Below are 25,477 nucleotides of genomic sequence, written 5' to 3'. Positions count from 1 at the left end.
CACAACCTCCTCCACAACCCCCTCCCACAACCCACTCCCACAACCCCCTCCCACAAACCCCCTCCCACAACCCCCTCCCACAACCCCCTCCCACAACACCCTCCCACAAACCCCCTCCCACAACCCTCTCCCATAATCCACACCCCAACAAACCACGCCTCACACTTATGACTTAAAACAAGTGACAGCCATGCCGAATCAAATACATTGGCGCTACAAAATAAAAACCGTCAATACAGGGACATTTTGACAACATGTTTAGGTGCTTTGCTGTGTTGCGCTGATGACGAGTTATGACGGATGTTTTATGATGGGGGGAAACACTACCGCCACACATGATAGGAAATTTCTAAATAATTTGGTGATGTACTCCATTGTCTAATAAATAGAGTCCTCATGGAAAGGGTAAATTTGTCTCTAACCTCTCATTAAAATGGTGTAAATTGCACTCGACCCGACACCCTACCAGTAAAAATATATCAGCATCTAAAAAAAACATCTGATAACATCATGCTGGGAAAAATGGGTATGTACATTATTTTTTGCACGGGAATGTTTTGGTTCACATTCGACTAACCACAACTTACAAGCCAATTTATAACTTGTAGTATATTTTCGTTTACACTTTTCTTCAGTGAGAAGCACCACGAAAATTAATACTCATTCAGCTTAGATGGGCAGTGTGAAAAACTTAATAATTTTTTTCACTTTTATGCTCAACTCTAAAAACAAAGTTAAGTCATACGATCGCACTCTGCATATCGGTGTCCACAATGAAACTGATAGTCGCTCAGCTCACCACTGCACTTCAAAGATGGATTTCAAAAAGTGGATTCATTTGTTCATTTTACTCCATGAATTCCCAAGACGTAAGTCGACTCATGTCCTAATTGCCAGACAAACTTAGACACATCCCTGATCGGTTCGTTGTCGGTATCCCTCAACGAGTAGCCGATGTCTTTCAGCCATCCCAGCGTCTCCACCAACCCACGGGTGACGGCCATTGTCTCCTTGCTGTACGGCTGGCCCAGCTTGACGTGGAGGTACTGGGGCGGGTTGGTACCGGTGAGGATCGCCTCTGCCCCGGCCAAGACGGCTGCTTCGAAGCCCTGTGCGTCGATGTGAAGGGTCCAGATGCGGGTGTCTTCCTTGAGGACGTCTTGTAGACGGATCATCTGTACTGCGTTCTCGTGAGACGCACATAGATGTGAGTCGTCTCCACCTACCAAATGAAGGAAACAGACTAAAGTAATGTGTACAAGTTCAGATATGCCCAAAAAAGGCTTCAGGCCTGAGTGAGAAATTACTTCTTTCTCAAAAAGTACTCTACTTCAGAGGGAGCCGTTCCTCAAAATGTTTTATACTATCAACAGCTCTCCGTTGCTCATTACGAGTAACGTTTTATGCTCACAATTGTTGTAGTTCAATAGTGTCCCGTGCCTGAGAGTGTGAAATCTTACCCGAGACAAACCGGCCGTCACCCTGGTTGCTTGAACTCGCTGAAAAGCAGGCCCTTCCGTTGAAGTTGCCGACCGCCATGTTGTGTATTGTGAACCGGTCTGTGGACAACTGGTTGAGGAAAACACTTTCTTTGAGTAAGAATGTATTTCGTGTCATCGGCTCGAAGACTATCACTTTATGGCCGCATGCTGAGAGACCTAGAGCCAGGGTACCTGATGAAATGATGGTTTCAGAAGAAGAAAAAAATATGAGAAATAGTTATAATCCAAGCGAACCAAAATCGATATGATAGAGCATTGTTATTAATTGTTGTTGTATCAATCTTTGTGTTCTCGCTATCAATTGTTAATTTTTACTATTTCCCCGAGCTTATCGCTCAGTGAGCGTTCTATATCGTTCTTAGTCGTTGTCATGCAAAATCGGGTTTCACTATTTTCCCGTGACCCAGATGACCGATCGATCTCGCTGAGATTACTTTATGTAGTCAACCATACACATAAACGCATAAACCTGTATAAGTTGAACCTATACAGGTTTATGCGTTTATGTGTGTGGTTGATTACATAAAGTACTTACATTGCCAGCAACTGTTTTGTAAAAAAAAAAAAAAAAAATCAACCCATGCAAAGTCTTTCTCGAAGGCTAAACAAAATCATTAAACTAATAAGTTTCTAACTTCCTTTATTCACAACCGGTTTGTTCAAACAGTATATCTATAGCTATTGTTGATGTTATTATTTTGTTTTGGTGATGAAACCTAACAAGTGAACTTGAGCTAACTGTATAGTTCGCAAACCTGACTGAAGAAACCTGTAAACACGTTTGTATTTATTGCTTAATGAAGCAAAACATTGACACAAGTCATCTTAACTGGATTGCGTGCCACAAGGACTTCTTTTCTTGGTTCTTAAATGCACTGGATACCTTCGATATACTGTCAAAGACCAGGGTGAGTATTCTAACCTGCTAAATCCCAACATTGTGCATAGAATAACAAATCTGTGGAAAATTTTTACGCAACTGGTCATCGAAGTTGCAAAAGAATATTAACAGAAGAAACAAACTTTTACATACTTTTGTGTTCAGATGCCTAATATCAAAAGACTTTAGGCCTGAAGCCTTTCGATGTTTTGGGGTGATAAATTACCCTTTTCTAAAAAACTACGTTACTTCAGAGGAAGTCGTTTCTCACAATGTGTTATACTATCAACAGCTCCCCATTGTTCGTTACCAAATACATTTTTATAACAACGAATCAATCAATTAAAGGTTTATTAGTTGTGTAGAGCGCAAACACCACAAGTTTGTTCTCGTGGCACAGTTGAATGGTTAAGCCTGCTGGAACAGGAGAGATTTGATTTTAGTTACTCGTAATAACTATTAGCATAAAAATCTACTTGGTTAATACGAGGAATGGATTTTTAAACTATGTTGTCTAACTCACCAACATAAGCGCCAATATCGACAAAGAAAGCATCACTTGGTGCTTTGTTCATCTCTTTGCACATGCGCACAATGAGCGGTTCCTGCCACCCACCTCTCTCGATCAGGCTGTGACTTATATCCGGATCTCTCTCCGTAGGGTGAAGGGATACGACGTAACTCGGAACACTGGGGAAAAGAATGAATAATTCATGAGTAAATTACAATAATAGTTTTAACACATTTGAAATTATTTGTATGTTTGATTTTTTTTTTCGGCAAAAATTAATTGGACTGGATAGTTCAGTTGGTACGAGAGCCGTGCGTTAATCCGGAGGTCTTTGGTTCAGTCCCGCTCCGGTTATTTTGTTATTGTTCAAACCCAAACTAATACTGAGGTCTCGAAATCAAAATTACAATTATTTTAGTGAGAAATTGCTTCTTTCTCAAAAACTACGCCACTTTAGAAGGAGCTGTTTCTCACCGTGTTTTATACTATCAACAGTCCTCCATTACTCGTTACCAAATAATGGTTTTATGCTGATAATTATTTTGAGTAGTTACCAATAGTGTCCACTGCCTTTAAAACATCTGTAAATTAATTCATAATTAATAAAGAATGACTAATATTACGATTTCATTTGAGTCCTTGCAATGACAACCGCACTCTCCTTCATAACATCCCAATGTCTTCCAAGAAAAGCCTTCAGAGTCTTCGGCACCATAAACACCTTATCCTTCTCTTGACATCTCGGGCATTCTGACTCCGGGCACTCCGGACACTGATGCTCCTCAGGGAGCTGGAGGGTGGTGGGTCGTCGTCTCCTCTCCGGCCCCGCGGGTCGATGGAGTCCGACGAACGCTAGTAGCACCACGGTGGCGACAACGGCACCACCGAGGAACGCGGGGAGCGACTGGCGAAGTTCTCGGTAGCTCACGGAGCGCCGTAACCCGGGCATGGTTGATCTGTGATTCTCACCCCGGCAGGACGTTCTGCTGCTTGACATTGATCAGAGTTCACTTAAGTTCAACTTTGCCTTCGCAGACTGGATCTCTTTCATCTCCAGTTCATGAAGTTGCTGAAACCTCACAACGGCAGATATTTGCCTCCTCACTTCTCGTCCATTATCGCAGAGTAGTTTTCTAACTAAAGTTTCTGTAGATGCAACTTATTAGTTCGACTTCTGTAGTTACCTTGTGTTTTCATTGGAGTTTTCAAATTTTAATCTTGACCGGGAAGTGGACGAGACATCAAAACAGCCTTAGTGCCTTATACTTATTTCAAACTGTCTTCTAAACAACATAAGCGGATCCGAAGGTTGCCCCTTAACAATACGTTTGTGTGTAATACCCATTCAAACTGTGACCAGTGAAAAATACCAAGACTGTGTTCCTTTTGTGTGTGTGTTTTTTAATCAATAATTCTACTCTCCCTCATAGGGTAGTCGCACTAGAGTGGTTTCACATTGACAGTATGGTACACTATTATAATGGTCATTAATATTCAGAAGGTTTGAACTAAGTCGATTACCAGATGTTTTCGATTCAATAATAGGGTGCGTTCGTTTAGCTTCCCCAGGTCGACCCCGGTGTGTGGCGGTTTTTTTTCCCAGGACAAACGTGTGCAGATAATAACCCACGTTCGTCCTGGGAAAAAAACCGCCACACACCAGGGTAGACCCATCCAGGGAAGCTATACGAACGCACCCATAATGTAGGCCATGGATGTAGAGTAGAGTAGGCTGATGAGCCTGTGGAGGCAAAAACGGCTGGGTTCTCCAAGAAGAGAAATCATTCACATTTGATCACATACAACACAATTTGCTTTTGGGGATTTCATAAGACATGGTTTTAAAAAAAACTCTCATGTGCTACCAAAGTGTGACCCCGTAGCATGCACTGCACTTGATTGACCCCTCAAATGCCTGTAAAAGTTGCCTAGCTGTGTGATATCGGCCCGAAAATTATCGCTACAGCTTTCAGAACTATCTTAATTCAGTCTGGTTAACAAAAAAAAAAAAAAAAAAAATCTCAATAGTTTACTTTTTATAGTGAATATTCTGCCCATAAACGTTTTCCAAAGTACAAAACTAGAAAACACAATGTCCTCAGTAGGACTATACTATTAGGGGATGCAAGAAAATAATAGAGGTTAAATTTTCATCGGGGATAAAAATTAATAATAACGATAGAAAATCACTGTGCCGTTATTGTGTTGTGCGCCCTCTTGCGATCAAACTTAGAAAGAGTATTATTTCTAAAAGATGGCGGCCCCCATGGAAAGCGAAATGAGTGTCGGCTGCAACGTCAACCCTGAAACAAAACATCCTCTGCAACCGAACCAACGTGAATATCCCACTGTAGTTGAGAGGTATTACACAGCTGGCTATATAGCAGGTAATGAACTTTAGTTCGAAGAACTTTGGTTAGTTTCAAAAGAAGTAAACGTACCGACTGACGGAAATTATTCTGATTTTTTTCCTAGTTTCCCCTCGTCACGTGTTTTATCAATAAATGCTGTGAGTGTGACTATGTGGGCTCGCCACCGTTTTGCGAACATCAAATCATATGACTTGAAACACTATTTTTAAACTTGCATTGTAAAATTGTACGACCTCGCCACCAATTCTGGCCGTTAAAAAAAAAAAGAAATCAGTGGAATTGCCTTGGTTGGAGCTGAAGAAATTGGTGGCGAGAGGTGCGGAAAATTAGTTAAAACTACAGTCGTGTTGGTTGCAGTAGGTACACAACACAAGGAGAGTGTGAGGACTGACTGCACAGTGACTGGTACGGGTCTGAAATCTTTGAGACAGCCGATTGCAGGGCCATTTTCATAAAGGTACTTTGCCATTGAACAGTTTTAAAGTCCAAAGGGAACTTCAAACAAGAGGCACCCCAATAGTAAGAACAGACACTCTGTCCCGACACAGGGCATGCAACACAGAGATCTTTTAGTTTTAGCACCGCCCACTGTGTAATTCCAGGCCCGATTTTGTGTGTGATGAAATTGACATTTGTAAAACATTGGTTAATTTGGGATTTTTCCTGATTTTTGCTAGTTGCGATAACGTAACCCTCCTCCCGACGGCGGGAAGGCCGGAGGGTTACGAGATCGGTTCGAGCGGCAAATTACAATAATGGTCAAATACGTACAATTTCGACATCCAGTCACCCACCAGATTTGCTCTATTTTTACCACTTTCGAAAATTATGACAAAAATTCCGAGAACACGAGCTTGCTCTTCAATGCCTAATAAATCCTTTGATAACTCTCAAAACACCATTGAGGAAATATTTTGAAGAAAAAAAAAGATTAAAACTTCAGTTGTTGCCACCATTCTACACTCCAATCCGCTCACATCACGTTTATTCTAGTCTAGCTTACCATAGTAGCCAATATCATCATCTAAATCTTTGCATTACATGTGCCGGTGTGGCAGGAGGTTATGTACTTTGGAGATTCTGTCCCCAAAGCAGTTAAAACTTCTTCTGACAGCGCCTTTTTAGAATCACCCTCCGTCAGGTTCAGCTCATGCTTAAAGACACTGGACACTATTGGTAATATTGTCAAAAAACAGTCTTCTCACTTGGTGTATCTCAACATATGCATTAAACAACAAACCTGTGAAAATGTTAGCCCATTTGGTCCTCAAAATTGCGAGATAATAATGAAAGAAAAAACACCCTTGTAACATGAAGTTGTATGCTTTCAGATGCTTGATTTCGAGACCTCAAATTCTAAATCGGAGGACTCGAAATCAAATTCGTGGAAAATTACTCCTTTCTCAAAAACTATGTCACTGCAGAGGGAGCCGTTTCTCACAATGTTTTATATTATAACACCCCTTGCAAGTATTGTGCCTGCTCATTGGTTTAGAGCGTGTCACATGACATGTCTTAGTTTTGCTAGACGACGGCCGTGTGATAGAGCGTCAGTTTGCCATGCGCTAGTCCGAAGACTAGCACATGGCGCCGTGCGCTAGTCCGACAGACTAGCACACGGCGTGCAGTACCCAGACGTCCGTTGTGTGTACGAGGATGATAAATTAATAGTCTGTAACCATTTCGGATTGTCCGACACTACATGCAACACAGTAGGTAAAAGTGTTTGCAATCTGTGTTCGCATCGTCCGTGGATTGTAGCATTCAGGTCTGTAACTTAATAATAATAATACAGGTTTTAGAAATGTTTGGGGTGTTATAAAACAAATATTGACTGCTTTTACTCGTGCAATGTTTAAAAACTATGACTCCCTCGGTGATCCCCGGAGCGTTCTATTTTCCCTTGGCTTCGCCTCGGGAAAATAGAACGCTCTGTGGATCACCTCGGGAGTCATAGTTTTAACCATAGCACTCGAAGCAGTCAATATTTGTATACTATCAACCTCTCCCCATTACTAGTTACCAAGTAAGGTTTTATGCTAATAATTATCTTGAGTAATTACCAATAGTGTCCACTGCCGTTAATTCTTATCTTATACGAGGTGGACAAATTGTTAAGCGGACAAGTTTTCCCTGACACCCATACCTTAATTTTGTATTGTTCACTAATATCAGGCTTTACTCCTCACATTATATGAACACTAGAGGGCAGTGTACATGTCCCTTGCATTTTCCTGTCCATTCCAAAGTGCTGTGATTTCACCCACTGTGTATGAAATGGCATTTCACTACACAGAATTTCGACTTGGATATGTCCACTTTTCTTTGGAAAAAGGAAACGCTCAGAAAAAGAAACTTGCTTATTAGCAGGAAAAAGGTTACCAACCAAAAGTACATAAAAGGTCTTGGTTGTTTCGACTTGCACTCTGTCAATTGTTTTGCTTAGTAATGGCCTTTTTCTAAGCAATCTATTCCATCCAGTTGTATGAGATTTAACCAGAGCCTAAGGCAGTGGACACTATTGGTAATTACTCAAAATAATTATTATCATAAAACTTTACTTGGTAGCGAGTAACGGGGAGAGGTTGATAGTATAAAACATTGTGAGAAACGACTCCCTCTGAAGTAAAGTAGTTTTCGAGAAAGAAGTAATTTTCCACAAATTTGATTTCGAGACTCTTTAGATACTCAGATTAAGATTTTGAGGTCTCAGACTCAAGGATCTGAAAGCATACAACTTCGTTTGACAAGGGTGTTTTTTCTTTCATTATTATCTCGCAACTTCGACGACCGATTGAGCTCAAATTTTCACAGGTTTGTTATTTTATTTTGTGGAGATACACCAAGTGAAAAGACTGGTCTTTGACAATTACCAATAGTGTCCAGTGTCTTTAAAGGCAGTGGACACTATTGGTAATTACTCAAAATAATTATTAGCATAAAACTTTCTTGATGACGAGTAATGGGGAGAGGTTGATGGTATTAAACATTGTGAGAAACGGCTCCCTCTGAAGTGCCATAGTTTTTGAGAAAGAAGTAATTTTCCACGAATTTGATTTCGAGACCTCAAGTTTAGAATTTGAGGTCTCGAAATCAACCATCTAAACGCACACAACTTTGTGTGACAAGGGTGTTTTTTTTTCTTTCATTATTATCTCGCAACTTCGATGACCGATTGAGCTCAAATTTTCACAGGTTTGTTATTTTATGCATACTTGAGATACACCAACTGTGAAGGCTAGTCTTTGACAATTACCAATAGTGTCCACTGCCTTTAAATGACTGCTAAACAAGTTATAAGAAGATATGACCACTTTCTTCATCCAAAAAAATCGTCATACCAAGAATCTTACAGTGCAATATCATTTTGATATGGGGAGTCCTAAGGCCCGGTGAGTTTATTCTCCCTCTAAATGAATCATCAATCCTACCATCTGAGCCCCAATCTTGAAAAATGTGTCTACAGCGCCTCTTGGCAACGATTACAATTGTTTCATTATTGCCTGTCATCGAAAATACATCAGTTGGGATCCCATCAGTTGTTTACAATGTACCCCCTTTTATTGCGCTCCAAAATCTGTATAATACAGAATATTTCAAGGGCCTACAGAAATGTTAATAAGTAAGGACGCCGCTCTGTTTTCTGCATATTTAGTGGGGCGCACCCCCACCACCCCCTAACATGTCTTTCAACAACGGTCTTCCTGGAAATAACATATCTGCTGCCACCTATTGTCCCAAGGTCTCTCATTCATTGTAGAGTACCACGAGCCTATACGTCACACAACTTTTATCCGATAACCAGAACAGAATACTAATGTTGACACCAGATAACTTACTTCAAGGCAATGCACACAAAATCAATTTGATGTGAGTCTGTTTTTGACATTTCCATGCAGTGAAACCAGTTGTAAACAACAACAAAAACAACACAAAAACAACTTCAGCCAGAAACTTTAATTAAAAAGCGCGAGTCTTGAAACCTGATTTGAACTAATTTGTTGAGAGTCAGCGGTTGACATTTCCAGTGAAACCTATTGTAAACAACAACAACACCAACTTCAGTCAGAAATCAGCTTTTAATAAAGCGCGAGTCCCGGTACGTTGCTTTATGTTTGAGTTGGCCACCCACCTTGTCTGCCCAGCGCCTATAGTCCACCCACCTTCTCAAAAGAGTTGTCGAAATTATTGTGAATGTGGGTATGTGGCCAGGGGACCTCATTACAGGTGTAATAGTGTGTATACCACCATGATTAACAATGCATTGATACCAACAATTATCCCATAAGGCTCTCTAGATTGGGACCTCTCTTTCTTGCAAACCTTACAACCTCTCAAATTTGGGGACAACTTTCTGGAGAAGTTGAATTGATAGTTTGAAAGCTTGATCACTCCATACACACATTATCTAAATCTGTCATCACTGCCTGTAAAACCCCCCTGACAGGTAAAGTGCACTTAGCCGGGACCCGTGAAAAGAAGCTTGCAAATTGTTTACTCCAACTCTTTTTAACTTGTGAAATGAATGGACAAATTAGGGTTGTCCGAACTGTCAACTTTCAAACAGTTAAATGACAAGTAAAGCTGGATACAAATGTCTAGGTTTGATGGACAGGGTGCCACCCCCCCCCCCCCAAAAAAAAGAGAGTCTTCCTTATATAAAAACAACACTTTATAGGGGCCTATAGTGATGATGCGCTATATAAGAAAGGTTTATTATTATTATTATAAACACCAGCCTTTAATATTGTTACTATTATAGGCCTGAGGAAAAAGGTTACTTGGGCGTTTCATGGGCAGGAAAAGGTGTTTTGCTTTAGTATGAAGCATTTTACGAAACATTTCACTTTGAAGTTGTGTGGTTATGGACAAATTTATTAGTTGTTATGCCCCAAAATTTAAAGCAATCGCACAACATCGGTAAACAGTATTGTCCAAAGGCCCACACTTCGTGTATCACAACTTATATATAAAATAACAAACCTGTGAAAACTTAGGCTCAATCGATCATCGGAGTCGGGAGAAAATAACGGGAAAACCCACCCTTGTTTCTGCACTCTCGCCGTGTCATGACATGTGTTTGAAATAAATCAGTTATTCTCGATATCGAGAATTGATATTGTTAAATGTTTTCTCAAAAAGTAAAGCATTTCATGGAATAATATTTCAAGGAATAATATTTCAACTTCAAGAAATAATATTTCAAGATAAGTCTTTCACCATTACCTTCTGTAAACCCTGTAAGTTATTTGTAAATCTGTGAACTTTAAATTGTTGTCCAACTCTCCATGGAAAACTGACAGTCGTTAGTTGTAGTAACAGTTTTTTATCAATATCTGATTAAAAAGCATTTTCAATACATTCTGTATTATTTTACCTTATGGTACACAGGACCAGTCATTCATCGCTATTACCCCCTATACGAAGGGAAATGCCTGAAGAGTTTTGATACCTTGTGTAAATCAAGTTTTGGGACATGGCATGAATCCCTACTCACTGTGAATGAAGAGATGTGTGCCGAAGAAGTTTCAGCTTCATTAGAAAATTACAGAGCAACGTTTTCGGGAGAGTCACGTAAATCCGTTGTAGATGCTAAAATAGTTTTCGTCTCACTAAAACAAGATTTATATATTTTTTTAAATGCTGTTCACATTTTCTCAAAAAGCTACAGCACCACAGCAATTTATTTTTTAAGTAAAGCTTTCTATACCATCATTAAACCTTGTAAATTTTTCATTTCATTTCATTTTATTTGAGAAATCATATTAACAAATTGCAAATCAAAGACTTACTCGAACAAGCATTACATTAGTTTTAAAGGCAGTGAACACTATTGGTAATTACTCAAAAATAATTATCAGTATAAAACCTTACTTGGTTACGAGTAATGGGGAGAGGTTGATAGTATAAAACATTGTAAGAAACGGCTCCCTCTGAAGTGCCGTAGTTTTGGAGAAAGAAGTAATTTTTTATGAATTTGATTTCGAGACCTCAAGTTTAGAAATTGAGGTCTCGAAATCAACCGTCTAAACGCACAACAACTTCGTGTGACAAGGGTGTTTTTTCTTTCATTAGTTATCTCGCAACTCCGACGACCGATCGCGTTCAAATTTTTACATTTTTGTTATTTTATGAATATGTTTAGACACACCAAGTGAGAAGACTGGTCTTTGACAATTACCAATAGTGTCCACTGCCTTTAAGAAGAAAACAAATGTAAAAACACTATGCAAAGTACTTAGAAACCTGGCCTGGCCGCGGGCAGACACGTGTATTGTAGGAAAGTCTGTGAACGGTTGTGTTTTGTGTGGTGCAAAAAGCACCCAAGACTCGTAAGGGAAACACAAAACTATTGATGAAGTGAACTAGGTTCTAAAAGCTTGACTTCCATATCACCCGGCCAAGGTGGGATTCTAACCATGGGTCCACATTCTCTAAAGCTTATTTCAAGACATTCATTTGGATATTCCCTTTGAATTTCTTTCCCAGATATGAATGGCAACTCATGTGAAGATTTCTGCATCTTAAAACATTCAAACAAGTGAGTATGTAGTGCAAAAAACATCCTTAATCTTTAGAAGAGATAAATTTGTTGTCGGTATATTGTTGGTACACCTTGCTTTGTCCGTCGGTCCTTTTTGTCCCTTGTCTTTAAAGACCCTGGACACCTTTGGTAACTGTCAAAAATCAGTCTCACTTTGAGTATCTCCACATAAAGTGCACAAAATAACAAACCTGTGAAAAATTGAACTCAATTGGTCGCAGAGGTTGCGAGATAATAATGGAAGAAAAACACCCTTGTCACACGAGGCTGTGTGCTGTCAGATGCTTGATTTCGGGACCTCAAAATTTAATTCTTGGGTCTCAGATCAAAATGGTGGAAAATTACTTCTTTCTCGAAAAATACGTTTCGTTAGAGGGAGCCGTTTCTCTCAATGTTTTATACTATCATGACCTCTCCATTATATGGAGTAAGTTTCCACGATTTTGATATCGAGACTTCAGATTTAGAATTTTAGTTCCTCGAAATCAACCATGTAAAAGCACACTTGCAACTTCAACGACCAATTGAGCTCAAATTTTCACAGGTTTGTTATTTTATGCATATGTTGAGATACACAAAGTGAGAAGACTGGTCTTTGACAATTACCAATAGTGTCCAGCCGTCGATTTCACAAAGAGTTAGGACTCGTCTTATCTCGAGTTAGGACGAGTAACTCTTCCTAACTTAGGATTAATCTTAAGGTCTGCATGCTACAGTGCAGGGTTGGGACTCGTCCTAAGTCCTAAGATTAATCTTAAGTTAGGAAGAGTTTTGTGAAATCGACGGCAGTGTCTTTAATATTTTTGCACAGTAACACTATAATTATTTAATGTTTTATCATGTGAGCGCAATAACGAAATAAATGTTTATAGAATTGAATTTAATTTTCAATAAATAATGTGTACCTATGTCCGGAGATTTAAAATATTGAAAAATAAATCACGATTTCAAACCCTTTCTGCAGAGTCTGCCTGGTAACAGTGGCAAGAGGTCATCCCATTCTACAGCCTAACAAAGAGATAGTTAGAGTGGATTTCCAAGTTGGCTCAAACACCAATAGAATGCAAAACAAAGTCTCCGGTAAAAGAAAGAAGGTAACCAAGATGTCCCCGTGTTTCTGTTTGTTGTATGAGTTCATCCTTGAGTATGAGTTTTCACTGGATGTATGTGTGCTTGTTTGTGTGTTATCCAATGACCTTTCAAAGGAATAAGCTTTTTTTGAGCTCTTGTCTGTTGAAGGGTTTTGATACCTTTTGTAGATCAAGTTTTTGACCATGAAATTAATCCCTACTCACTGCGAATGTAAATGAAAATTTACTTTAAGCTTCAAAAGTCGTCACATTTTTAAAGAAAAACAGAAGAAAAAAATCACTGAGCAATGACAGTTGTATTAACCAGAAACAACGTTGATCTAAAGTATTTGAAAAACAGAACTGCCCACAGGTTACCATGATTGCACCATCTTTTTTTGGCTCCAGAAGCCATTTTTTGTTCTGCACTTCAAACTTTCACCAAATCGCATTACAATAACAACTATTTCTTTACCTCCACGGTCAATCCAAATACTTTGATCCTTTACTTTTCTCTGACATCAGCCAGTTTCTCATCATGATATGAATAACACTTAACAAATGATTACTTTTAGCCCATTTTGAAACGCCCGGATCAGCAAAGATGAAACGCCGCCCCCTCAATTTACAGTTTTTCGCGTCCGAGTTTACGGATGACCTCAGCAAAGTGCTCATGCAACGCACTTGCCCCCCCCCCACGATGACGTCAGCACTTTGTATTTGTTCTGAATAAATGACAGCGGGTGAAATGTTTAAGGCCAGTGAGACACCCTTATCCTGTCCACTCAGCACGTTTTCTTGTTTTAAAGAGTGTCACTTTAAGGACAAGATGGTTTAATCCCATATATGTCTTTCAAATCACGTCTTAGAGGCTAACCGGGTCGCTCCCTTTCATCCAATCTCCTCTTTCGACCCACAACATCTCCACACCAGTTCAATTTCACTGAGTGGTCTGGCAATACTGTCCGTTAACAGTACGTGGGTGTATATACCCGCACATCAATACATACCCATTTCCATACCCTGTAACATTTCTCTCCCTTTTCCCCGCCTTTCAAAATAAGGCGCTAGATGGGAACACGGGGGATCGACCAATAACGTGGGTGTGTAAAAGCTCAATATTTACCGTCGATCGCAATGAATTTCCTCTAACGCCCTCTCCTTGTCGAGCCGTCAACCGGCGATTTTAACCCCCGGCGTGTTTGTCGTCAGTTCTGCGAGCGTGAGTCTACAACCGGAGTCCGGAGCAATCACGCACTTAATATAAGGGCACGGAGTCAACCCGCCTGAAAATCGATTTGATTGTTGTAAATGTGTGTCTGGAGACGTCGCTTCGTGGCATGTTTGATGCTCATTCTAGTTGTCTTGATACCTTAAGATCCAAAGATGGTGCTAAGAAGACGTTAATTCAATCAAAATAGTGGTTTAAAGGCAGTGGACACCATAGGTAATTACTCAAAATAATTATCAGTATAAAACCTTACTTGGTAACGAGTAATGGGGAGAGGTTGATAGTATAAAACATTGTGAGAAACGGCTCCCTCTGAAGTGACGTATAGTTCTCGAGAAAAAAAGTAATTTTCCTCGCGTTTGACTTCGAGACCTCAGATTATCATTTTGAGGTATCGAAATCAAGCATCTGAACGCACACAACTTCGTGTGACAATTGTGGTGTTTTTTCTTTCATTATTATCTTGCAACTTCGATGACCGATTGAGCTCAAATTTTCACAGTTTTTTAAATATTTTATGCTCATGTTGAGAAACACCAAGTGAGAAGACTGGTCTTTGACAATTGCCAATAGTGTCCAGTGTCTTTAAATCGTATTGAATTAATGAGCAGTCGAACTGCACAGTCACACAGTCGCAATAAAGCGCTTCGTGCTGTGTTCCTAATCGCTCGTTGTTTTTGTTTACAATATATGTGAGGCTTCGAATTGAATTTGAGATTATTTACAAAGTTTCATGTAACGGTCAATGTGTTGTGGCGCAATCTGGCCTCAATTTCAATTTCATGAGCTGCTTAAAAAGAAGAAAAAAATGCTTAAAGGCAGTGTACACTATTGGTAATTACTCAAAATAATTATTGGCATAAAACCTTTCTTGATTACGAGTATTGGGGAGAGGTTGATAATACCATTCATTGTGAGAACCAGCCCCCTCTGAAGTGCCATAGTTTTCGAGAAAGAAGTAATTTTCCACGAATTTGATTTCGAGACCTCAGATTCAGAACTTGAGGTCTCGAAATCAACCATCTAAACGCACACAACTTCGTGTGACAAGGGTTATTTTTCTTTCATTATTATCTCGCAACTTCGATGACCGATTGAGCTCAAATTTTCACAGGTTTGCTATTTTGTGCAAAACCTCTCCCAATAACTCGTTGCCAAGAAAGGTTTTGTGCTAATAATTATTTTGAGTAATATCCAATAGTGTCCACTGCCTTTAATAAATCAGTGAATGAATGAATACATAAAACAAATTAGAAATCTCAATCCCATCGCTATTTAGCCAATGCACTTTTGTGAAATGAACAATGACAAGTAATTTCACCTTGTGTCTGAGAGATATCAAAATCTTCACAGTGTCAATCAACGAGACAATGGGAGGCATCAACGGTCCTGCATTGTCAATTCTATTGTTATGGATTGATCAAATAGATTTAAAGTCTATACGCAATAATTATGTTTGCTCAAAATGTTACCTTTATACTGAAAACATCCTTCGTTTGAAATCTGTTGCGTCATCATAAATCTCACACAGTCTCATCAAAAGTTGATGAAGACAAACAAATAGTTTTCTTTTGGTGTGTTTATTTCGTTGTTATTTGAAGCGCAATTTGTCAAAGATATTGACAAAATAGACCGCCATACTAACCGCTTCGGTTTTTCCGACGATTTTTTTTAAAACTGGACCTGGACTCGGGAAAGTACCTGTCAAAATACCCCGTCAAATATGTAAATATGTCACCGTTTTACCGTGGTTAGACTGCAGGACTTGCATTTACAAGGTGGTGGGCTCGAATCCCACAAGATAACCGCAGGTTTCACAATAGAACAACATATTGTCGTCTGATTACTGAGTCACAATTTATAAATTTGTGTAATAGATTTGTGCATTTCATGACCATATACGTTAAACAAGTGTTTTGTTTGAGAGAGATTGGCTGTTGCCATCTTGGCGTTCATATCCCCTGTGTGTGTGTGTGAGTTTGCCGAGTTCTATTGATGGGAAGATCATCTAAACATCAAAACAAAATGTCCCTTTACTTTAATACAATTTTCCTCAGACTTTAATGCAATATTTTCCTCAGACGTACATCCCTAAGGTCCTTTGCAGAATCGTAAAGATTCATAGATCACAATAGAAACACAATAGGAAGCAGGTTTCCCGCTCTACAGGGAGCGCCAAATAGTTGTCCCGATAGACACCAATGACGCACTAAACACCTGAGGTTGTTTAGGGTCACCCTGTACCCCCTTTTTCCAGTGACACTTTATGTTCCGTATTCAATCAATCAAAATGTAACACCTATTGACAACGTTATATTGACGCAATTACATAAGATTATGTGTTCAGCTGGGAAGACATGACAAATCATTATAACGGGAATTAGGGAATGACAAATGTCATAACAGGCTGTCAGGGTCATGGAGTTTCACCCAGTTCCCACAAGTACGGGTTACGGAGTGGACAATACACTTCACGTCTTGTAATTAAATAAAGTGAAATTGTAATGACATTGTGTTTGGTTATAGGATGTCCACTATAGAAAATGCGTGTATAGGACGTGGGACGATGGCTTCACTGTTTTATGAAGTTGTTGTTCATTTAATATTGATTATGTAAAGATAAAACAAAAATTATGAAAGGAACTTCCCAAGGATAGTCCTAATTGTAGTGTAACGTGGACAACCATGCAGTTGCATATAGTACAGTGTAACACGAGTAACCGTATAGTTACATCGTAGGTAACTATGGCGGTCTCTGCTCTGTGTAACGCGAGTATCAGTAGAATCACCTGTAAGGAAAGTCGCTTGCACTTAAGCAAAAAAAAAAAACCTGAAAGAAATGTTAAATGGGAACATTTTGATAAGTAACAGAGGTAACAGTGGAATCGCCCGCGATGAGCTGTAATGTGATAACTCATGGGTGCTCTTATTGGTATGTAACGCGAGTAACCATTCTACTCGGCTAATTGTGTTATTCTGTGTGTTCTCGTTGATTGGCCAGTTTTATAATGTTACGTAAGAACGGAATCACTTGTGATGAGCTGCAACATGAGTGTTCTCATGGTCTTATGAATATGTAACGCGAGTATCCATTATTCTGGTCTGATTGTAACATCTTGTAACACCTTGTTTGTTCTCCTTGATCGCCTAATTGATAATGTAACAGTAACAATGGAATCGCTTTTGATGAGCTGTTACATGAATACTCACGGACGATATGGGTATGCAACACGAGCATACCCAATATGTCTGATTGTAACATCTTGTAACACCTTGTTTGTTCTCCTTGATCGCCTAATTGATAATGTAACAGTAACAATGGAATCACTTGTAATGAGCTGTAAGTGAATACTCACGGATATTGGTATGTAACACGAGTATACCCAATATGTCTGATTGTAACATCTTGTAATACCTATTTTGTTCTCCTTGATCGCCTTATTGATAATGTAACAGTAACAATGGAATCGCTTTTGATGAGCTGTTACATGAATACTCACGGATGATATGGGTATGTAACACGAGTACCCAATATGTCTGATTGTAACACCTTGTAACACCTTGTTTGTTCTCCTTGATCGCCTTATTGATAATGTAACAGTAACAATGGAATCACTTGTGATGAGCTGTAAGTGAATACTCACGGATATTGGTATGTAACACGAGTATACCCAATATGTCTGATTGTAACATCTTGTAACACCCATTTTGTTCTCCTTGATCGCCTTCTTGATAATGTAACAGTAACAATGGAATCGCTTTTGATGAGCTGTTACATGAATACTCACGGATGATATGGGTATGTAACACGAGTACCCAATATGTCTGATTGTAACACCTTGTAACACCTTGTAACACCTTGTAACACCTTGTTTGTTCTCCTTGATCGCCTTATTGATAATGTAACAGTAACAATGGAATCGCTTTTGATGAGCTGTAACATGAATACTCACGGATATGGTCATGTAACACGAGTACCCAATATATCTGATTGTAACATTCTTTGTGTTCTCGTTGTTATTCTTTCGGCAGGGCGGTCAATGGCTGAACCAAACAGCACAGCTGTGTAAAGTACATTGCTCTGACGACAGTTCTTACACCATGTACAGCTGTATCAATGCTAAACTCATCGAGGCCAATGCTACGCTGTTGGACCATCCAGAACTTATACAAAGCAAGGTAAGTATCTTTATGAGAGCTTCGGATGCATAAAATTGCTTCTCAATTTAAACAAATAAATAGGTGAAAAATAGTATTATGCTATGAACAGCTGAAATGCTTCTCACCAAGTAAGTTTTTATAGTATTTAATTTTATTGTATTACCAATTTATGACCATAGACCCCTTTACAGATAAGCCGGAAGTGGTGATTATGATGCATTTTGGGAGAGTTTACGAGTAAGCTATGCACGTTTTATGCGTGACGAACATCCTAAAACATCGCTTTCTATCCCAGAATGCATTGTTTTTTTTCCTATCTGTAAAGGGGTCTATACCTTTAAAGGCACTGGACACTATTGGTTACAACTAAAAATAATTGTCGGCATACAAACTTACTTTGTAACGAGCAATGGAGAGCTGCTGATAGTATAAAACATTGTGAGAAACATCTCCCTCTGAAGTACCAAAGTCTTTTTAGAAAGAGGTAATTTTGACTCAAACTTTAAATTAAAAGACTTCAGACCTTAAGCAGTTGTAGGCAACAGAAAGCACACAAATTTGAAGTCACCACGGAAAAAAGTTCTGTCAAACCTATGCCCACACAAAACAACTGTACTTAACAACTATACTTTAAACACATAAATCACCCCTGTTGATAATTGTAAATTCAGAATAACAAATATTAACACAAAAAAAAAAAAAAAAAGAAGCTTTGCTTTTTATTGAATCTCCCGAGATGTTTAAATTGTGAAAAGTCAATTACCATGTCGTTAAATTGTTCTACTCCACCCACTTATAAAATCAGCGTGGGCGAGTTGAAGTTGCTCGATTGGGGCAGGCCTCTTTGTTCAAGAGAGGTGTTGTTATTTTAGCCTAGCCTGGCTTCCTTTACGCCTTAGAGTTAAAAAAGTCAGTATGCAAATTAAATTGATGTAAGGTGTCACGAACAATATTGCTGTTTGGGGCTTCTAGTGATTTGAACAAATCTGAACAACAACAGCAGCTGAAACCCATGGTGCTTCCCTTTTTGTACAGGTGTTGTTTTCGCCCACCTTTGTCCAACTTGTTTATTATTTCTAAGACTTTGATCAAAACCCTGAATATAACAGCTGATCCCGTGGCCTTTGGTAGCCCAATTAGCTCCACTCAACCGTTAGATTACATTGAAGTTACCACATTCATGTACCGTCCTTCAAATAAGCCGACCAGACTCCCTCCTTTTTTTTTTTTTTTTTTTTTGGGGGGGGGGTTGTTTTTCTTTTCTGTTTTGTTGACTCTGTGATTGTTGATCAAACAACTTTGCTTTTCTCAATGAATGTGTTAGTTTTAAACGTTTGTCCGCAACTTTGGGCAAAATGGTAGTTGTGTTTTCGTTTATCGTTGTGTCTGTATTTGTTGTTGAAACAACTTTGTTCTGTTTTTCTTCAACGAAAGTGTTGGTTTGAGTGATTGTTCATATTATTGGGCCAATGGTATTTTTGTATTCGTTTATCTTCGTTAGCGCCCGCGCGGATCTTAAAGGCATGGACACTTTCGGTAATTACTCGAAATATACTATCTTAATGTAAAAGAGTGAAAAAGCACTCTTTGAAGAGCCATATGAGGGACAACTATTTTTCGAGTGGTCTTCCACCCTTTTAGATTGAAGTTTGCATCTTTATGAGTGATTTTTCACCCTGTCCTGGAGTGAAACCCTTCTAAAAGAGATAAATAATCACCACTCTTTTTGAAGAGCCATATGAGGGACAGCTCGAAATGTAAAGAGTGGTGTTTTGTAACGAGCAACGGAGAGCTGTTGATTGTTTAAAACGACTCACTCGAGCATTTGAATTTGAGAAAGCCTTTTTCAGCTATCTCAAAAAAGCATACACATTTTGTGCAACAAGGGTGTTTTATTTTTTGTGCAACTTCGAAGACCAACTGAGCAATTTTTTTCTTCACAGATTGGTTATTTGATGCATTAGGTTGGGATGCACCCGAAAAGAAAACTGGTCTTTTTAACAAAGGTGTACTCGTGCATTTGAACTCCGAATGGAGAATACTCATTACCCGTTAGGGCTTACGTAAAAACGTTAGGGCTTACAAAAAAAAAAAAAAAACAGCTAACGGTTTTCCTCTGTTCCAAATCCTTATTTTGTTCAGCAAATGCGGTCAATATTCTAACAGGACGCAATTTTGTTCATTGTGTACATAAAAAAAAATGTTTTGGGGGGATTTTTTTATTTTTTAGGATGGCAATTGTGGAGTGCGAAAAAAAAAAAAAAAACACACGGGACACCCATAATAATGCCATCGAGGCAATACAAATAAAGTCAACTCGACCTTTCTAGGCCACATCCCTAGACGGTCGGCAATCGACCACAACCCGCCTCCCCATTTAGATATTCCGGCAACAATAACACATTAATCAAAACACATAGAAAGAAAATTAGCGTCTGACTTCCGCTGTAAAACAAAATAAAAATCAATTTCAAACAAGACATGCCCGTTAGGCTTGTAAACAACGTATATTGGAATCACCCTTAATAACAACAAATTATGTCGTTGACGTCAGGTCTTTGCATTTCGCAATAAAAGTGGATTACTTTAATCTCGTAAAAATGCAAAATGATTTGATCAATGTGGACGTCTTTAATGCCACTTCGCTATAATTTATACATTTGATGGGTGATATGACGAAATGTTGTGTGGAGTTAAAGGAACACGTTGCCTTTGATCGGTCGAGTTGGTCTTTGAAAAGCGTTTGTAACCGTTTGTTATATAATGCATATGGGTAGAAAGATGTTGTAAAAGTAGAATACAATGATCCACACAAAACATGCCTCGAAATTGCACGGTTTTCCTTTTACTTTGCGAATTAACACGGAAGGTCATTAATGGGAGTCAACAATTTGACTCCATAAAATAGCAACGTGTTCCTTTAAGTTCATATACCTTTCTGACGTTATAATGGTGCGGTGGTTTGATTTAATTTCCCGCCATAACTAAATAAATGTGTCCCAAAGGGAAAGCAAAGTCTCTCGCATTAGTCTAACATCCGGGAGCCTTTGGGAACCTCTTGTTTGAGGTTAAGTGTGTAGGAAACACGTGGTGATACCAAGTTAGTACTTGGTAAAGGCCCTTTTCGAATACACGGCTTCGGCTTTGGATTTCGGCTTCAGGCTCCGTCCTCTCGTCTGATGCCCTGAGTGCGTACGCAAAGCACGCGCAAGTTGTCAAAACAACCGCGCCAAGCTGGGCTGAGCCAAATCTGGAGCCGAAGCCATAGTTACTGCTAAAAAGATGTCAGGGAGCCCGACACGGGTGTTCATTAAGGGTGCACCACACCAAATAAGGAGAAAACAGAGCGTCGTTCTCGTTTTTTTGTAAGCCCTCTGGCTCAAAATGTTCTATATTAGACAGATTTGATAGCCCAAAAGGGTTTCAGTGTTAAAAATGAGCCTAAATTGTGACCTGGGGTTGTCGACTCCCCCAACTTGATGAATTTTGGACGACCAGGGGTGGATTTCACAAAGAGATATGACTAGTCTTATCTCGAGTTGGGACGAGTTACTCGTCATAAAATTAGGACTAGCCATACATTTTGTATACCACCCAGGACTGGTCCTAAGCTAGGACTAGTCCTAACTCTTTGTGAAATCGACCCCAGGCCCTAAAGTAGGTTATATTTGACGAGAGGTGAACATTTTGACTCAATTGGTCATCAAGGTAGAGGGAGCCGTTTCTCACAATGTTTTATACTATCAACAGCTCTCCATTGCTCCGATAAAAGTTGTCATGCTATTACTACAGGAACACGTTGCCTTGGATCGGTCAAGTTGGTCTTTGAAAAGCGTTTGTAGCCGTTTGTCAAAAAACAACCCGACCGATCCAAGGCAACGTGTTCCTTTAAGAAATATAATGAGTAATTACCAATAATGTCCAGTGCCTTTAATATTAAAAATGCAATTGTCTAATTCGATCACCAGCCCGGCACTGAGGGCTACATCGCCATCGTCCTACCCAAGCTCGGTGGGTGTGACCAACAAATGGAGAAACTCCTCACCCTGGACGATTACGAGGCTGTCTTGAAAGCGAGGCTTGAGACAAGTGGAGGTCACAGTGAATCAGAGGGAGGAAACGTCGAGAGTAAAGAATGATGGTTAGTTGAGTATTGTGTATTCAGTTGAGTATTGAGTATTCAGTTGATTTTTGAGTATTCAGTTGAGTTTTGAGTGTTCACTTGAGTTTTGAGTTTTGAGTTCAATTCACCGATTGAGTTTATTACGAAGGTTGGTCGTAGAGATGTAGGCCTGGCCTAGGGTGTATCATTCCTGTGACACTAATTGAGTTAGACCCAGTTTTGCCGAACAAAACATTTATTGTTTTGTATAAAAATTATTGGCAAAATTGTTGTTTTGAGGTTGAATCTTGACTCAAAAGCCTATAACCGAGATGTTCGTGCCGGCCTGCAAGGGGGTACGTCAACGAAAATTTGAATTCGATCCCAGCAGCTCTAGAGCCAGTAAAATTAATATCACCATTGCTTGTTTTTTTTTCAAAAGAATTTACGTTTCTGGTGTTGATGTTTTTGTTACTTTTCACATAACAGGGAATTCGTTTGTTATAGTACTTGTTTTTATAAGTTTATTGTTGTGTTAGTTCCAATGAACGCTCAACCCTTTATAAAGGTTGTGAGCCGGGCCGAGTTACGTGCGTGCTGGCCCGAGCGCTGTGCTAGCCCGTTAGCCACGTCTGACTTAACTTCCCCGAAACATTAGAGTGTCAATACTTCGAGGGCGAGGCCCCCAAAACAGTTGAACAAAAAAAACCAAGGTGTTAAAAAAGCGCAAGGGTCAGGTTTTAAGAAAATGTTGTACCTTTTATTATTTTCTCGTCGTTTCTGGACATGCAGTTGAGCGGATACCTTGCTTTGAATAACCCGCTGAACAATAAATATGAACATGTGTTCGATTTGTTACACAATTATATGCCAACCAAAATTGTATTTGGGGCTTTAGCGCAACCTCGAGGCAACGTGACCCCGGTTGTTTTTGTGGCACAATAGCCCCGGGGGCGACCACACTTTATTAGGGCCATAGGGCCTCGCCATCCACGGTAACAATAATAAACTACGTCAAGCCCGTTTCATGGCCTCGTAAAATCGTATTTTTTTTTTTTGAAAATATTTTCACAACTTATCTGCTGATAAAATGGGGCCAATTAAATTATGTCACAAAGGAAGGAATGTCAACTGATACGGTCACAATGTGGTAGTAATTTAGTTTATGTCCCCTGTAATACGAGACGCGTAAATGGGCAGCTCTTTGTACGTAAAATGCCATCCAGACTAAACGTGAATTTTACATCATTTAGCAGGCCTAATATTCTTCCTACTGAAGTCTGTTTTCCGATTGGTTTGCCCTTGGAAACAAATTATGAATTGTTTTTGTTATTAATAAGGTCTGGTCTGAAAAATCTTGTTCAGTCGACACTGCGTGTACATGTATGCCAGCCCTTGTACACTGTCTAAAATATTCCTCCTTTTTCCAAAGAAGAGCCAAATACCAAGCCTGATTCGTGTTTTGTACTTAAAGCCATTGGACACTTTCGGAACAGAACAAAAAATAAAAGTTCACAGATTTACAAATAATTTACAGGGTTTACATAAGGTAATGGTGAAAGACTTCTCTTGAAATATTATTCCATGAAATGCTTTATTGGTTTCTAATCAACGTTTTTTTTTTGACGACGAAATAATGTTGCAGGATGCTTTCTGCTTGTACCACCTTTATAACAAGTAAGCTTTCTTAAATAAACTAGGTAATTTCTTGTTGGGGGTCATCACAAATGTGTCCCGACCTTTTAATAGTTGTCCCCCCCCCCTTCCTCTCGCCATCACTCACACTCTTGTTATCACAGAAAACATTGCATGTCACTCGCACTAATATGTGTACCTAAATCAGTATGTTTAGTGTTACCTTTTTCTATTTTATTTGATCAATGAATGCATAAACCAAATACCATGACTTGGAGTTTAACAACCATACAAAGGTAAACACAGGTGCTACAGTAATCAGGTAACGTAAAAAAAAAAAAAAAAAAAAAAAAAAAAAAAAATCGCGCAAACAAGCCTTCGAAATCGTACGAGTGTTATTTTTTATTTTTTTTTTTTCCCCTCGTCCCTACTCGCCCATTATTGTTGTCCTGTGTCGGTATATAACACGCCTGCAATTGAGCGTAATGAACAACCCATATACACTGGGGTTTCCGTTGGCTTACTTTGTCCCCCTTACACAATAGGTGTTTACCCCGCCACCTCGTATGTTCTGAAAAGTCAGCGAAAACACTCGACCCTGGATGGAGAAGAAGAGGGGGGGGGGGGATACCTGAACGGGTCAGTAAGTTACAGCCTTGTCAACCCCCCCCCCCACACTAACACACAAACATATTAGAAAATTACACACTGCATGGTAACCTGGGGCCAATTTCATAGAGCAATAAGCACGAAAATAGCTCGCTTATTTTTCACATGTTACAGGCAAAAACAATTTCATGATATATACATTGCTTGTGACTGGTATTTAGCTGTTGTTTACTTAGCATAACAAGTGAGTGGAGTCTTGGCCGGTAATCTGAATTTACTAAGCAAGGATTTCTTTGCTTAAGCAAGATTTTGTGCTTAAGCAGCTCTATGAAATTGGGCCCAGGTTGAATCGGTGATCCTGTGCCTCGTGCGGCTGCTGCAAATCTTTGGTGGTTGACACTGCTGAACACGTTTGGTATTTAATGGAAATTATACTTTCAAAGGAACTTCTATTTATTACCAACGAAAGGAAAATTGTAATTTTCCCACCTTCTTAAAAAGGAGACTTGGATTCAGTTCATTTTTCTCTGCTGCCTAAACTATCACAAATTGTCAAAGACCAGTATTCCCATGTTGTGTATCCCCAACATAATTATGAGCAAAAAAAACCAAATCTATGATTCTATGAATATTTGGGCTCAATTGGTCATCGAAGTTGCAAGAGAACAATGAAAGAGAAAACAACACCCTTGTTGCCGGTGGTTTTTTCTTCTTCAGATGCATAATAAAATGCTTCGGGCCTGAAGTATTTTATTATTTGAGTGAGAAACTACCTCTTTCTCACTTACTTCAGAGGGAGCCGTTTCTCACAATGTTTTATACCACCAACAGCTTTCCATTGCTCGATAAAAAGTAAGTTT

General features: G+C 39.3%; 2 protein-coding genes across 3 annotated transcripts in view; one reads left to right on the top strand and one right to left on the bottom strand.

The window, feature by feature from the left end:
* Positions 1-136: 136 nt before the first annotated feature.
* LOC139948966 (uncharacterized) lies at positions 137-4,145 on the bottom strand. The gene is made up of 4 exons (XM_071947352.1): positions 3,517-4,145; positions 2,906-3,072; positions 1,461-1,673; positions 137-1,222 (listed from the first exon to the last, which is right to left on the bottom strand). The coding sequence occupies exons 1-4, from the start codon at positions 3,888-3,890 to the stop codon at positions 843-845; spliced, it is 1,134 nt and encodes a 377-aa protein (XP_071803453.1). The 5' UTR covers positions 3,891-4,145; the 3' UTR covers positions 137-842.
* Positions 4,146-5,147: 1,002 nt separating this feature from the next.
* The window catches only part of LOC139948578 (protein Abitram-like), a 68,278-nt gene continuing 47,948 nt past the window's right edge, over positions 5,148-25,477 (top strand). For both annotated transcript variants that reach the window (XM_071946738.1, XM_071946739.1), the window contains exons 1-5: positions 5,148-5,280; positions 11,755-11,806; positions 12,774-12,903; positions 18,143-18,289; positions 22,240-22,412. In XM_071946738.1, the coding sequence (XP_071802839.1) occupies positions 5,148-5,280; positions 11,755-11,806; positions 12,774-12,903; positions 18,143-18,289; positions 22,240-22,410 (633 nt within the window). In that variant the 3' untranslated portion in view covers positions 22,411-22,412. The remainder of the gene's footprint in view (positions 5,281-11,754; positions 11,807-12,773; positions 12,904-18,142; positions 18,290-22,239; positions 22,413-25,477) is intronic.

Source organism: Asterias amurensis, chromosome 16, assembly GCF_032118995.1.
Source record: "Asterias amurensis chromosome 16, ASM3211899v1".
In the NCBI taxonomy this organism is placed as follows: domain Eukaryota; kingdom Metazoa; phylum Echinodermata; class Asteroidea; order Forcipulatida; family Asteriidae; genus Asterias; species Asterias amurensis.
Note: the sequence above shows the minus strand (reverse complement) of the source record. Positions and strands in the feature narration are given on the sequence as shown.

Bases quoted from the DNA above. Each gene is read 5' to 3' on its own strand.
- LOC139948966 (XM_071947352.1), bottom strand. From the start codon at position 3,890: ATGTCAAGCAGCAGAACGTCCTGCCGGGGTGAGAATCACAGATCAACC. The intron at 1,674-2,905 runs GTGAGTTAGACA...TCATTTCATCAG, and splicing joins CGATATTGGCGCTTATGTTG to GTACCCTGGCTCTAGGTCTC. The intron at 1,223-1,460 runs GTAAGATTTCAC...TTCATTTGGTAG, and splicing joins TGACGGCCGGTTTGTCTCGG to GTGGAGACGACTCACATCTA.